Source organism: Triplophysa dalaica, chromosome 12, assembly GCF_015846415.1.
Source record: "Triplophysa dalaica isolate WHDGS20190420 chromosome 12, ASM1584641v1, whole genome shotgun sequence".
NCBI lineage: Eukaryota > Metazoa > Chordata > Actinopteri > Cypriniformes > Nemacheilidae > Triplophysa > Triplophysa dalaica.
The window spans coordinates 5,974,844-5,987,241 of NC_079553.1; the positions used below are offsets into that span (position 1 = coordinate 5,974,844).

At 36.8% G+C, this 12,398-nt stretch overlaps 1 protein-coding gene across 5 annotated transcripts; it reads left to right on the top strand.

Annotated features, from left to right (window-relative positions):
• The first annotated feature begins 725 nt into the window (after positions 1-725).
• On the top strand, positions 726-11,294 carry LOC130433073 (GTPase IMAP family member 8). Of its 5 annotated transcripts, none has more exons than XM_056762751.1 (5): positions 726-783; positions 1,046-1,094; positions 2,308-3,009; positions 3,096-3,800; positions 8,021-11,294. In XM_056762751.1, the coding sequence occupies exons 2-5, from the start codon at positions 1,073-1,075 to the stop codon at positions 8,749-8,751; spliced, it is 2,160 nt and encodes a 719-aa protein (XP_056618729.1). In that variant the 5' UTR covers positions 726-783; positions 1,046-1,072; the 3' UTR covers positions 8,752-11,294. The 5 variants fall into 5 exon arrangements, with proteins under 5 accessions (XP_056618729.1, XP_056618727.1, XP_056618726.1 ...); XM_056762749.1 differs by having other exon boundaries at positions 750-783; positions 2,287-3,009; XM_056762748.1 differs by lacking the exon at positions 726-783 and having other exon boundaries at positions 846-1,094; positions 2,287-3,009.
• The last annotated feature ends 1,104 nt before the right edge of the window (positions 11,295-12,398 follow it).

Sequence of the window (12,398 nt, forward strand, 5' to 3'; positions counted from 1 at the left end):
ACAGAAGTTGAGATGAATATTTATTATATATTAAAGCAATCATAGCAGACCATCTCATTTCTATAATTTAAACGGCTCAAAAGATTCACTGCTGCTGTCCACCATATTTCTTCTCTTGTGTCTTTCAAGGTCTGTCTTTTCAAGGTCTCTTCTAGTTCTCAGAAATCTGATACGGCCATATCTGTCCCTGACCGATCTCAGGCTTCCATGTTGTACATCAAAACAAGACAAGCTCTCTCTGACACCGTCCATGAGTCATTCCTCGACAAACCTCTCTGCCCATTTCTCCTGTTCTTTTTCTGTCTAAAATAGACATTCATCTTTTGTAATCTACTTCCTTTGTAAAACCTCTTTTATTTATTTTAAGAACCTTATTGCACTGGCGAGTAGGTGCAGATGTTCACTGCCATGTAAGGCTTGCATGTGGTGCTATATGTTTTATGTGCTGCAAGCTCTGAACATTTTATTTTTGCGAAATGTACGGTTTTAAATAAATAAAAGTCGTCTTTGCATTATTACAAAATAAACCCTGTTCTTTTATGTCTTCTGATCCACGATGTTCACTAAATTATATACAAGCCAGCATAAGTATAAAGCTGAATTGTTTATACTGTAGCTAAAATTGGTGTCAATAATTGAATGTAATGGAAAGAGAGTCCGTTTTCAGATAGCGTCTCGAGTCAGTTGTTCAGCCAGTGTAACCAGTTTGTGCATGTTTGTTATTCACACAAGAATCATCTCCTTCATTACGCTGTCAGGTCTTCTGCTCTGATGAGTACAAAGGTAAAACCCTTTTACCTCTTCAACCTCACTTATCATTCTTTCTCAGATAATGGTTTCTAAAAGCTAGTTGAAAAGAGTCGTAAATGTATGGGGTTGTAATCTTGTCATTTTAGAAGCATCATCCTTTAGCTAATTCTTGGTGCCTCGGAAACACATTAATACATGATGAAGACAAAATTCATTTTTATTAACCTTTCTGTCTCATTCAAATTGAGCTGAAGCTTATTCAAACCAAATGTGCCATTAATTCTAAATATTTCAGGGAAGGGCTAAGTAGAAGAGAACAGCAATGGCTGCAAGTTGTGAATTTGGTAAGTAATACTGTATTTTTACTGTCATTTCTACCCTTCCTGGAATTATAGGATTAAATAGATTATTGGTTTTTACTCATCACAGTAATAGGAATGTTTCATATGTACTCATGTTTTGTTGAATTTTTTTTTCATTTTGTGTACATCAAACCTAATGATTTAATACATTTAAAAAAGGTAAAATAATAATCTTCTATTCAACCTTCCAGGATTATCAAATCCCATTTATTTACTGTAAAAATGCTGCCTTAAACATTTAAATCAAATCAGATTGGCTTTAAGAATAATTTAAACTTTTGGGCAGATTTGAGTTGTTAAAACTTCTAAAAACAAATGGACTCTATGCACAAACGTACTGACGAATTTAAGATGTTGTCAGAAATCATTTTCCGGTTTAAATTCTAAAACGACTTAACATACCTAAACAACGATCGAGGAAAAAATAAATTTCTATCAAAGTGAACTTGTAATAAACACCAGCAGAATCAACAAGCCTTTACAACATCGGAAGTTTGTGAGTATGCTTATGCACGCTTATCAATTAAAATTGCTTAACTTATTTTTAGGGAAATGGCATAAAAATGAATAGTAAGTTGTAAATTGTAAGTTGATTGTACTTACAAATTTTAGATAGAATTAAGAAATGTATAGTAACATTATATACAAAACTGGCTTTTTGTAACCATTTCCGTGAACAACTGTTAGCAATGTATTTTTAGATTACCTAAAAACATTTCTAGGAATTTCAACTAATGATAAAGTTCTGAATTAAACCAAAAACATATTCGGTTAGAAAATGCTGGAACATCACTTCTTTTGGTTTGATGACATAACATTTATGATACATTTCTATATTTCATAAAATGCCAAGATTTGTGGCCCCCCCGGACCCCAGTTTAATAACCGCTGATATAGATGATACATATGTGAGGTCCCTGAGAACCTGAAAATTGTAAATGTAAAAGTCGAGATTAATATTTATTTATAATAAATTCTCATGAAACCAAGGACAAGTCATCATGTATTAGTCTGAGTGCACTCTGATATTGTGATGTAAAATATATTTTTTGATCTATTAAAATTGCTTTAGGAGTCTCTGAGGCTCCAAACAGAACATGAGGGTTAGAAACGTATTAGATTTAAGTACAACAATCAATCTGCAGCAACTAAAAAAATCTTTCTTCATATTAAGAAGGCATCTTCCCATTGGCAGGAGTCCAGTCTGTCTCTGATCTGAGGATTGTGTTACTGGGAAACAGAACAGCAGGGAAAACTTCTTTGGCTAACCTGATAATAAGTCACGCAGAGTCTCATCCGAGGAGAACAGCCCAGTGTGTTAAGATGCAGGGAGATTTTGCCGGAAGGCACATCACTGTAGTTGATACGCCGGGTTGGTGGAAGAACTTCAATGTAAAAGACACTCCTGAATTTCAAAAACAAGAGATAGTGCTTAGCCTGGCTCATTGTCCTCCCGGGCCTCATGCTGTTTTGCTGGTCATACGCGTGGACACTTTATACAAAGAGAAACATAGAGTATCAGCAAAAGAACACCTGGAGCTTCTGAGTCCAAGGGTTTGGAATCACACTATAGTTGTGTTTACGTACAGGGACCAGATACAGGAACAAACTCTTGGAAAGCAGATTGGAAGTGAAGGGGAATCTCTACTGCTTTGGCTCGTGGAGAGATGTGGCCACAGATATCATGTTGTTAATGTAGACCGAGCCACCGGCACTCAGGTTACGGGGCTGTTGGAGAAAATAGATGCAATGGTTGTGGGGAACGGTGGCTGCCATTTTGAATTGGACAGGAAGTGGTTACATGAGGTTGAAGGAATGATGACGAAGAGATACATGAGAGCAAACCAGAGGAGGAAGATGATACAGGAACAACGGGAAGCTCCACTTACGTATCTGGGTGAGAACCTGAAGGTCATTTTATGGGATTTGTTTAACCAAAGACGAAAATTCTGTTCTTTTAAATCTTTCCTTTTTATCACCCAGGTCACAAACAGTCCCACATTTCCAATATGAGAATGGTAATATTAGGTTTTCGAAGAGCTGGAAAAAGTTCAGCAGGAAACACCATTCTAAGCATGGCGAAGTTCGCCTCGAAGACAACCACCCAGTGTGTGAGGAGAGATGGAGAGGTTGCAGGAACACGCGTGACTCTAGTGGACACACCAGGCTGGTGGAAGTCTCTCCCACTATCTGACACAGCTCAACTGGTTAAAGACGAGATATTACTCAGCATGTCCCTCTGTCCTCAAGGACCCCACGCTTTTCTACTGACCCTTCGTGTCGATGTGTCATTCACAGCAGAAGAGCGGAGATCTGTGGAGGAACATCTCAAACTTCTCGGTGAGGGAGTCTGGGGTCATACTATAGTGCTGTTCACTCATGGAGATTGTCTAGGGGATTTAACGGTTGAAGAGTTCATAGAGAGCGAAGGGGAAGCTTTACAGTGGCTGATTGAGAAATGTCAGAACAGGTATCATGTCCTTAACAATGAGAATTGGGATGATGACGCTCAGGTCACACGGCTGCTGGTAAAGATAGAGAAGATGGTGGCAGAAAATAGAGGCCATTATTATGAAATTGACCGCAGGACTCTAAAGGAGGTAAAACAGAAACGGAAAGCAACAGAAAAGAAGGCAAAGGCAAGAGCGAAGCAACAAAAACCTGTGAGAAAGACAAATGGAATACAAGGTAAGTTATGGTCACTTTTCTGTGTTTGTATGCATCATGGATCTACAACATAATGGTACACCTATATAAGCATATTGGTACACCTATATAAGCATTTTGGTACACCTATATAAGCATATTGGTACACCTATATAAGCATATTGGTACACCTAAAAGCATATTGGTACACCTATATAAGCATATTGGTACACCTATATAAGCATATTGGTACACCTAAAAGCATATTGGTACACCTATATAAGCATATTGGTACACCTATATAAGCATATTGGTACACCTATATAAGCATATTGGTACACCTATATAAGCATATTGGTACACCTATATAAGCATATTGGTACACCTATATAAACATATTGGTACACCTAAAAGCATATTGGTACACCTATATAAGCATATTGGTACACCTATATAAGCATATTGGTACACCTATATAAGCATATTGGTACACCTATATAAGCATATTGGTACACCTATATAAGCATATTGGTACACCTATATAAACATATTGGTACACCTATATAAGCATATTGGTACACCTAAAAGCATATTGGTACACCTATATAAGCATATTGGTACACCTAAAAGCAAATTGGTACACCTATGTTCAGTGGCGGCTCCAGACACTTTTGATTGGGGGGCAATGGGGGGTCCTGGTCATTTCAAGGGGGGTCTCATGAAAACCCCCCAAAAATACAGTGGACATGGCTAATAACTGCATATTACTGCTACTAAACAAATAAAACCAGATCCATGCACACTGTGAAAAAAATGACGACAGGCAAAACAAAAAGCCGCGTCTTTTGACAGAATATTCAAGCCACTGGTACTGTTTGAACCACGAGTAACTAAAACCCCTGGATGCTAGCTGCCCGAAATCCAAAAGAACGACACGGTTATGATTTTAATTTAGGCTGTCTTGGTTTCTCGGCTGGGCCATGGCTTAAATCCCCGGTTAAATCCCTTCCATTTCAAATAACGTATGTGCAACATTAAATGCAAAATGAAAATTCAATTATATCAATTACATTTGTAATCATAAAACCCCTGTAGGAACTCCCAAATGTAATTGATATAATTTAATTTCTATTTTCATTTTGCACTTAATGTTGCACATACGTTATTTGAAATGTATATTTAGATACACAATTGAATTGTCAATTTACATACTGCATTGCCATTTTGCATATTACATTGCAAATAGAATTTTTTGCTTCCATATGCGAGTTGCTCCGGTCCCACCTCCTCATCCTCTAATTCAGTGGTTCTTAACTCTGGCCCGCGAGATCCATTTTCCTGCAGAGTTTAGCCACTTAATGTAGGGCTGCACAGATTGTTTGGCATATCGCATTAAAGTACCGCGAGAGCGATACAAATCCGTACAGAATAATCTGCACTTGAATTGCTCTCGCGGTACTTAAATGTCATACGCTGATAGATTTACGCAGCGCCGCATTAAGTTGAACGCGTCTATTCCTAAAGACGCTGATTAGCTTGTTCAGGTGTTTTATATCAGAGTTCGGGCTAAACTCGGCAGGAAAATGGATCTCGCGGGCCAGAGTTGAGAACCACTGCTCTAATTCCTCGGTGTCCTCTATTTCTAATTCTACGATCAAGCAGGGCTCGCCCTCCACTGCAACGGGTATATTAACAGTCCTATTTTCGTCTGCTGTCAATTTGTTTTTAGGTATGACGAAGCGATCCATTTTTAGCTTAAAGATATAAAGTGCGTTGCAGCACTTGCGGGCTCGCGGCAGCGCCATGAACGCAATGACGTAAGGCGCAGCGGCAGCAACGTTCATGGGGCGTCGCAGTGATTCTTATGTTTATATTTTTTTATATGTCGAATAAATTATGAATTATTATTGTTCTGCGTAGTTTGAGGGCCATTGTTAAATCTTTATACCGGATATATATATTTTAATATATATTAAATATGTTTTAATCACGGAGGCGGTGGGGGGTCAAATGGGGGGTCAAGGCGTTTTTTGGGCGGGTCTTGAGACCCCCCAAGACCCCCCCTGGCGCCGCTGGTGCCTATGTTAGCATATTGGTACACCTATATAAGCATATTGGTACATCTAAAAGCATATTGGTACACCTATATAAGCATATTGGTACACCTAAAAGCAAATTGGTACACCTATATAAGCATATTGGTACACCTAAAAGCAAATTGGTACACCTATATAAGCATATTGGTACACCTATATAAGCATATTGGTACACCTAAAAGCAAATTGGTACACCTATATAAGCATATTGGTACACCTATATAAGCATATTGGTACACCTAAAAGCATATTGGTACACCTATATAAGCATATTGGTACACCTATATAAGCATATTGGTACACCTAAAAGCATATTGGTACACCTATATAAGCATATTGGTACACCTATATAAGCATATTGGTACACCTATATAAGCATTTTGGAACACCTAAAAGCATATTGGTACACCTATATAAGCATATTGGTACACCTATATAAGCATTTTGGAACACCTAAAAGCATATTGGTACACCTATATAAGCATATTGGTACACCTAAAAGCATATTGGTACACCTAAAAGCATATTGGTACACCTATATAAGCATATTGGTACACCTATATAAGCATATTGGTTCACTTATATAAGCATATTGGTACACCTATATAAGCATATTGGTACACCTATATAAGCATATTGGTACACCTATATAAGCATATTGGTTCACTTATATAAGCATATTGGTACACCTATATAAGCATATTGGTACACCTATATAAGCATATTGGTGGTACACCTATATAAGCATATTGGTACACCTATATAAGCATATTGGTGGTACACCTATATAAGCATATTGGTACACCTAAAAGCATATTGGTACACCTATATAAGCATATTGGTACACCTATATAAGCATATTGGTACACCTATATAAGCATATTGGTGGTACACCTATATAAGCATATTGGTACACCTAAAAGCATATTGGTACACCTATATAAGCATATTGGTACACCTATATAAGCATATTGGTTCACCTATATAAGCATATACATTACTACATAAACTACTTTTTGCAAATTTTAAGAAGACTGTTGCTTTCCCTTACAAAGCTTTTCACACACCTTTAGTGTTTAAACTTTAAACACATTTTCTTTGTGACACAACTGTACTGTTAGTACAAGAAGCACAAAATACAAAAGAAAAATTAACCTTCACAAAGTGACAGATGCAGATTCAGAATATAAAAACATTTTTTAATCGCTTGACAAAGGTTACAGTATATACATAAACACACTTGTATACACATACAAGTGTGTTAATAATCTTTTTTTAGTAGATATTTTAAATTTTAAAATGTAAATCGAGTTTGTTTTCATGTCCCTAGTTTGTTTTCTGAAAAAAATGTTTCATTCTCCCGCCGTGTACATTTTGGCAACGCTGTTTGTTTTGTGTATTGTATAGATAACTAAAGTATTTATTTACAAAAGTATTAATGTTTTAAACTGCAGTCTGGCATGTGTGTTTACAGTTGTAACATTGAATGTGTTTTCAGCCGTTTTGTCACTTTTCGCGAGTTGAATGTTTATCGAAAAACACATTAAGGCCCTGTTTCACAGACAAGGCTTAGCTTGAGCCAGGACTGTGCCTTATAGTTATTTTAGAATTAAGATATTTATGTTGCTTTTACAACAATGCCTTAGAAGAAAACATTACTGGTGTGCATCTTGAGACAAAGCAATGGCACTAACATATTTTAAGATATTTCTGGGCAAGTTATATTCAGTTATGACAGGTCAAACATTAATTTAGCTCGGGGACCTTAAGCCTTGTCTGTGAAACCGGTCCTATAGTTAATGTTTGGTACTGAAATGAAGTCAGAGAATTAGGCTTACGTTAAAGTAAGTTATTTAAAGCACCGCAATCCCTCTTTATTTTACTGGAGTGACATTATTGGAGTGTGACAGGAATACATTTGGGATGATGAGAAATAAAAGTAGGAACGAGCTTAACCCTGCATCACCCATATTAACACCACAGCTCAATATCTCCATCAGCAAATTCCATTTTAATAATCACACTCATTTTTGTGTTTGGTATAACTATTTCCAGTCAGATCTATTCGTTCATTAGACGATGGCAAGTATATGAAAGCTAAATAATATGTTGTTCCAAAACGCGGTGGCATTTATTACTATTCTGTTTTATGATTTCTCTTGCTAGGCACTGGAGATCGTTTTTCTGAGTTTTGTCTTGTGCTGCTCGGTTACGGAGAGGCTGGGAAAACTTCAGCGGGAAATACCGTGCTTGGCAAACAGGCGTTCGGAACAGGAAGAACATCCCGGTGTGTTCTAAAGCGTGTAGAGATGGCCAGGGGGACGTTGAGCATCGTTGACACTCCTGGCTGGTGGAAACATCTGCCCATAGAGGACACACCTGAACTGCATAAAGAAGAACTTGTGCGAAGTCTGTCACTTTCTGCGCCAGGACCAGTTGCTTTTATTCTTGTCCTCCGTGTAGACTGTTCCTTCCAAGAGCGAGAGCGGAAGGTAATGGAAGACCATCTGAAGCTGTTGGGTTCCCCAGTCTGGGATCAAAGTATGATTCTGTTCACTTTTGGGGACCTCCTTGGAGCGCGAGACATTGAGCAGCACATTGAATGTGAGGGAGAAGCCCTGCAGTGGCTTGTTGACAGATGTGGCAACAGGTATCATGTGTTTAATAATAAGGTTAAAGGTGAGAGTCACCAGGTCAGAGAGCTGCTGGAAAAGATAGAGGAGATGATTGCAGTGAGTGGAGGGAGTGATGAGATGGACATGCAGGTGTTGCAAGAGGTGACAGAGAGGAGGAAGGTGGAGGAAGAGAGATCACTAACAAGATTGAAGATAAAGAAACACGTAGAGGAAGATGGATCCAATTTATTCCAAAGTGATGAAGATGATGTATTTATCTGAACATCAATATGGTAGAGATGAGGTGTGCATAAAGAGCTAGTATGGTTGTAGATTTATTTAAAGAATGAAACATTACTGGTAGTGTTTTTGCAATAGGGTAAAACATTTTCAAGCGTGCAATATGCCAGGGGTCTTCACCGGGGTCCGCCAGTTTATTTGATCTTGAGCTCATTTTCGTGAAAGAATAAAAGTATGTATCAAACACAAATAAAAAAAGAACATTAGCTACAACCATAAACGCATTAAAGCTTGAGGTATGATTCATTTTGCCTCCCACAGCACACATAAAACAAATGTGTATACGTATGACTTTATTTAAAAGTAAAATGAATACACATAAAAATATGTACATTTAAATGTATAAATATATGACGCTATATAAACATACACTGTTAAAATGATGCTCAGTAAGTCAAGATAGAACTATAATATACTTTAATGTAATATTAATTTAATATAATATAATTTAGATGAAAGTTCCTTGTAAGGCCAATTTAACTTGAAAAAATATATATTTGTATAAAAATGAAACCACATAAAGTACATATCCTACATGTAAAATTAAAATGTATATTTTAAGATATTTTATTCATAATATATGAAATAAATGTACATTACTGGCACAACATAAGTATTTAAATACATTAATAAACTACCACACAAATATTATTATGCCAGGCTTTAAATAATACTTTGTTGTACAGAATAACATGCATCACAGTTCTGCTCCATCTCTTTAAAGCTGGCCTGAAAGATCTCTGTAAGGTGCTGTATACAGTATGTGATATATGTAGGGCTCTAGCTCTGTCTTAATGTGGAAATGGATTCATCTGGAAAGCTTTTCCCATATTCTTTCTTTCATAACACATGGACTCACTAGCATCAAGAATATTAACATTCGCACAAAACATTGCTGTGGGCACAAGCTGAAGACAAATGCAAATGAGACGCCACAACAATTTTTTCAGGGTAACATAAACAAACAAATGATAAATAACAAACCAAGGGGAAGGAACAGTGTCACAATGTCATTAGATGAGGCAGCATCATTCCTGAATTTAAAGACTGAATGTGTTTAGTAAGTTATGAAAACAGCACACCATACAGCCAAAGGGCTGAGATTAATATTCCTGTTCATCATTTACTGTTAGGAAAATGTTCACTTCTCTTTATTCATACAGTCAAGATGTTTTCATCCTCCTTTATCATCTGAATGAACTACACAGGTTAGCTGCAGGTACTCCGATTGAATTTACACTAACTGATCACATATTTAAAGTCGATATAAACCATGACTGTATATTGGATTGGAAATCTAGAGAAACTCACGCCAAACAGATCCGGGTGTGCTTCAAAAATTCTAGTGTGGAAGTGATTTGGGTGAATGGAGCAGCTCAGTTTTAATAGCAGTTTTTTGGCCAACCTGATAAAAAGATATTTCACTTTCCCATCTTGTCCTTCATCATAAATTTGACATAACATTTTCTTATGAACAGTAGCAACGTACATTCAAAACACATTTAAGGTATATGTGTATTATTTATGATGTAGAACAACGTTGAACAGCTTTATAATCACTGTTAACCGCAAACCTTAATTTATTTATAAACTCAAAACTGCTATCCTTAAAGCTCTGACTTCAGTAGGAAACCCTGCAAAACGAAAGGAAATGTTGACGATATTACACGTGATGTTAAAGAGTAGCAGGGGAAATGTGGAGAATGTGAAAAATGGATCAAATGAAAAGGGCAAAGCTGAGAAATGTCATGAAGACGGTGAGCTCTGAAGAGGTTACAGCATGAGACAGAATATAGGGAAGGCAGATGACAGAGTGTCTTGCAAGTTGGCCCTTTAAACTGTACCCGCCCTTAAAACTGTACCCACCCTCCCTCTCACACACAGCATTTGAATAATTCATGTTCACTACTTTACTCTAGCCAATGAAGACTATAATTAATTGAGGCTTGCTATACAGAGGTATAGAATTAGGGAGGGATTGTTTTAAAACTGGACAGCTGTGAGGGGGCAGGACATGTTTAATACTATAATCATGTAAAGCAGAACTTAGTGCTCACGAAATCAATGTGACATGAGAGCAACTTCAGGACATCAAGTGTCTGTTTGTGGGGGATATGTGGTTTATGAGAACATAGATGGAAAAGTTTCTATGTCTTTATGAAAAACAAAGTTTCTGGAAAGGTTAGGTACAGTATGTGTTTGTTGGGTGGATGCTGTGATGGGGTGATGCGATTTCCTGAAGCTCGGTGGTTAGAGCATTGTGTTAACAAAGCAAGGTCGTGTGTTCGATCCCAGGGGACTGCACCTGCTTAGAAACATAATGTATAGGATAATGCAATGTAAGTCGCTTTGGATAAAAGCGCATGCCAAATGCATAAATGTATATGGGTACATTATGGCTCTTTCTCTTTTAGAGTAAAAGCTAAACACTGAATAGCACAATGTTGATGTCCTTGTCTTTACATTTTTGTCTTATCTTTTTTAAGTGTATATTGTGTTATGGAATCTGTGTTATAATAGGGGTCACATAGGCGTTATACAGCTTCATTGCATTTAAATAAAGTAAACAATTCCCTGGTGTTCTGACAAAAGTGTTACAGTTTGTGTTTTAATGCAGTTACAGTAATGCTGATTCACTATTTTATTGTGTATTTCTGTGGAGAGTTGTTAAAGGCACCCAAAAATGAACATTCTGTCATAATTTACTCACCCTCTTGTCATTTCAAACCTGTATGACTTTCATTCTTCCACAGTACTCAAAAGAAGATATTTTGAAGAAAGTTCGTAACCGAATGGCACTGCACCCATTCACTTATTGCATGGAGACAAAACCAATGCAAGCGAATGGGTGCCGGTTTCCAACATTCTTAAAAATAGCTTCTTTGAAAAGTCATACAGGTTGGGAGTGACAGTGCAAATTTTCATTTTCGGTTGAAGAATCTTTTTAAATTAGAGTTTTGTATGAGATTTGGATCAAATGTATTGCAGAGCGAAAGATCAGACTTACAAATCATGTCTTTTTGTTGCTCATGCAGTAGTATCATTCTATAGAACATACAGTATGTGAATATCAGCTTAACCTTTCTGCGCATCCTTTTTCCTTTGTAAGTGTCTTATGTTTTATTTACTATAGATTTAAAGTGCATGTAGAAGTCAAAACAATAATGTAATCTAATCTGTAATTTTTTTTCAAAAAAAGTCCCTACATCTTGGTGACAGAAAAGTCTTAGTGGACCCATGTGCACAATATTAGATATTCAAAACAACATTTCCCTATATTGGGTACAAAAGTTGTGGGACAGTCACTTTATTATGAATTTAAGTGCGCGTTATTCGTTATGCAAATAAAAAGTGGCCCAGTCCTCTTAAAATGTCCTCTTTTTACAAAATGGGATACCTTTCATAGCTTTTAAATATGTATTGCTTGGATTGATGGTTACGGGAAATGTTATGACAGTCTTATACGACATTGTTTCAAAATTGTGCAGAGGAAAAACTTTGTCCCTCATTCATCCCTCAAAAAAAAGACCCATCATTTCTGAGCTATGAGTAGAAGACTAAGTAAAGTGACATTGCACAGCATTAAAATGGTTCGAATGGTTTGACCTTGCAGTGAAATGAAAATAATT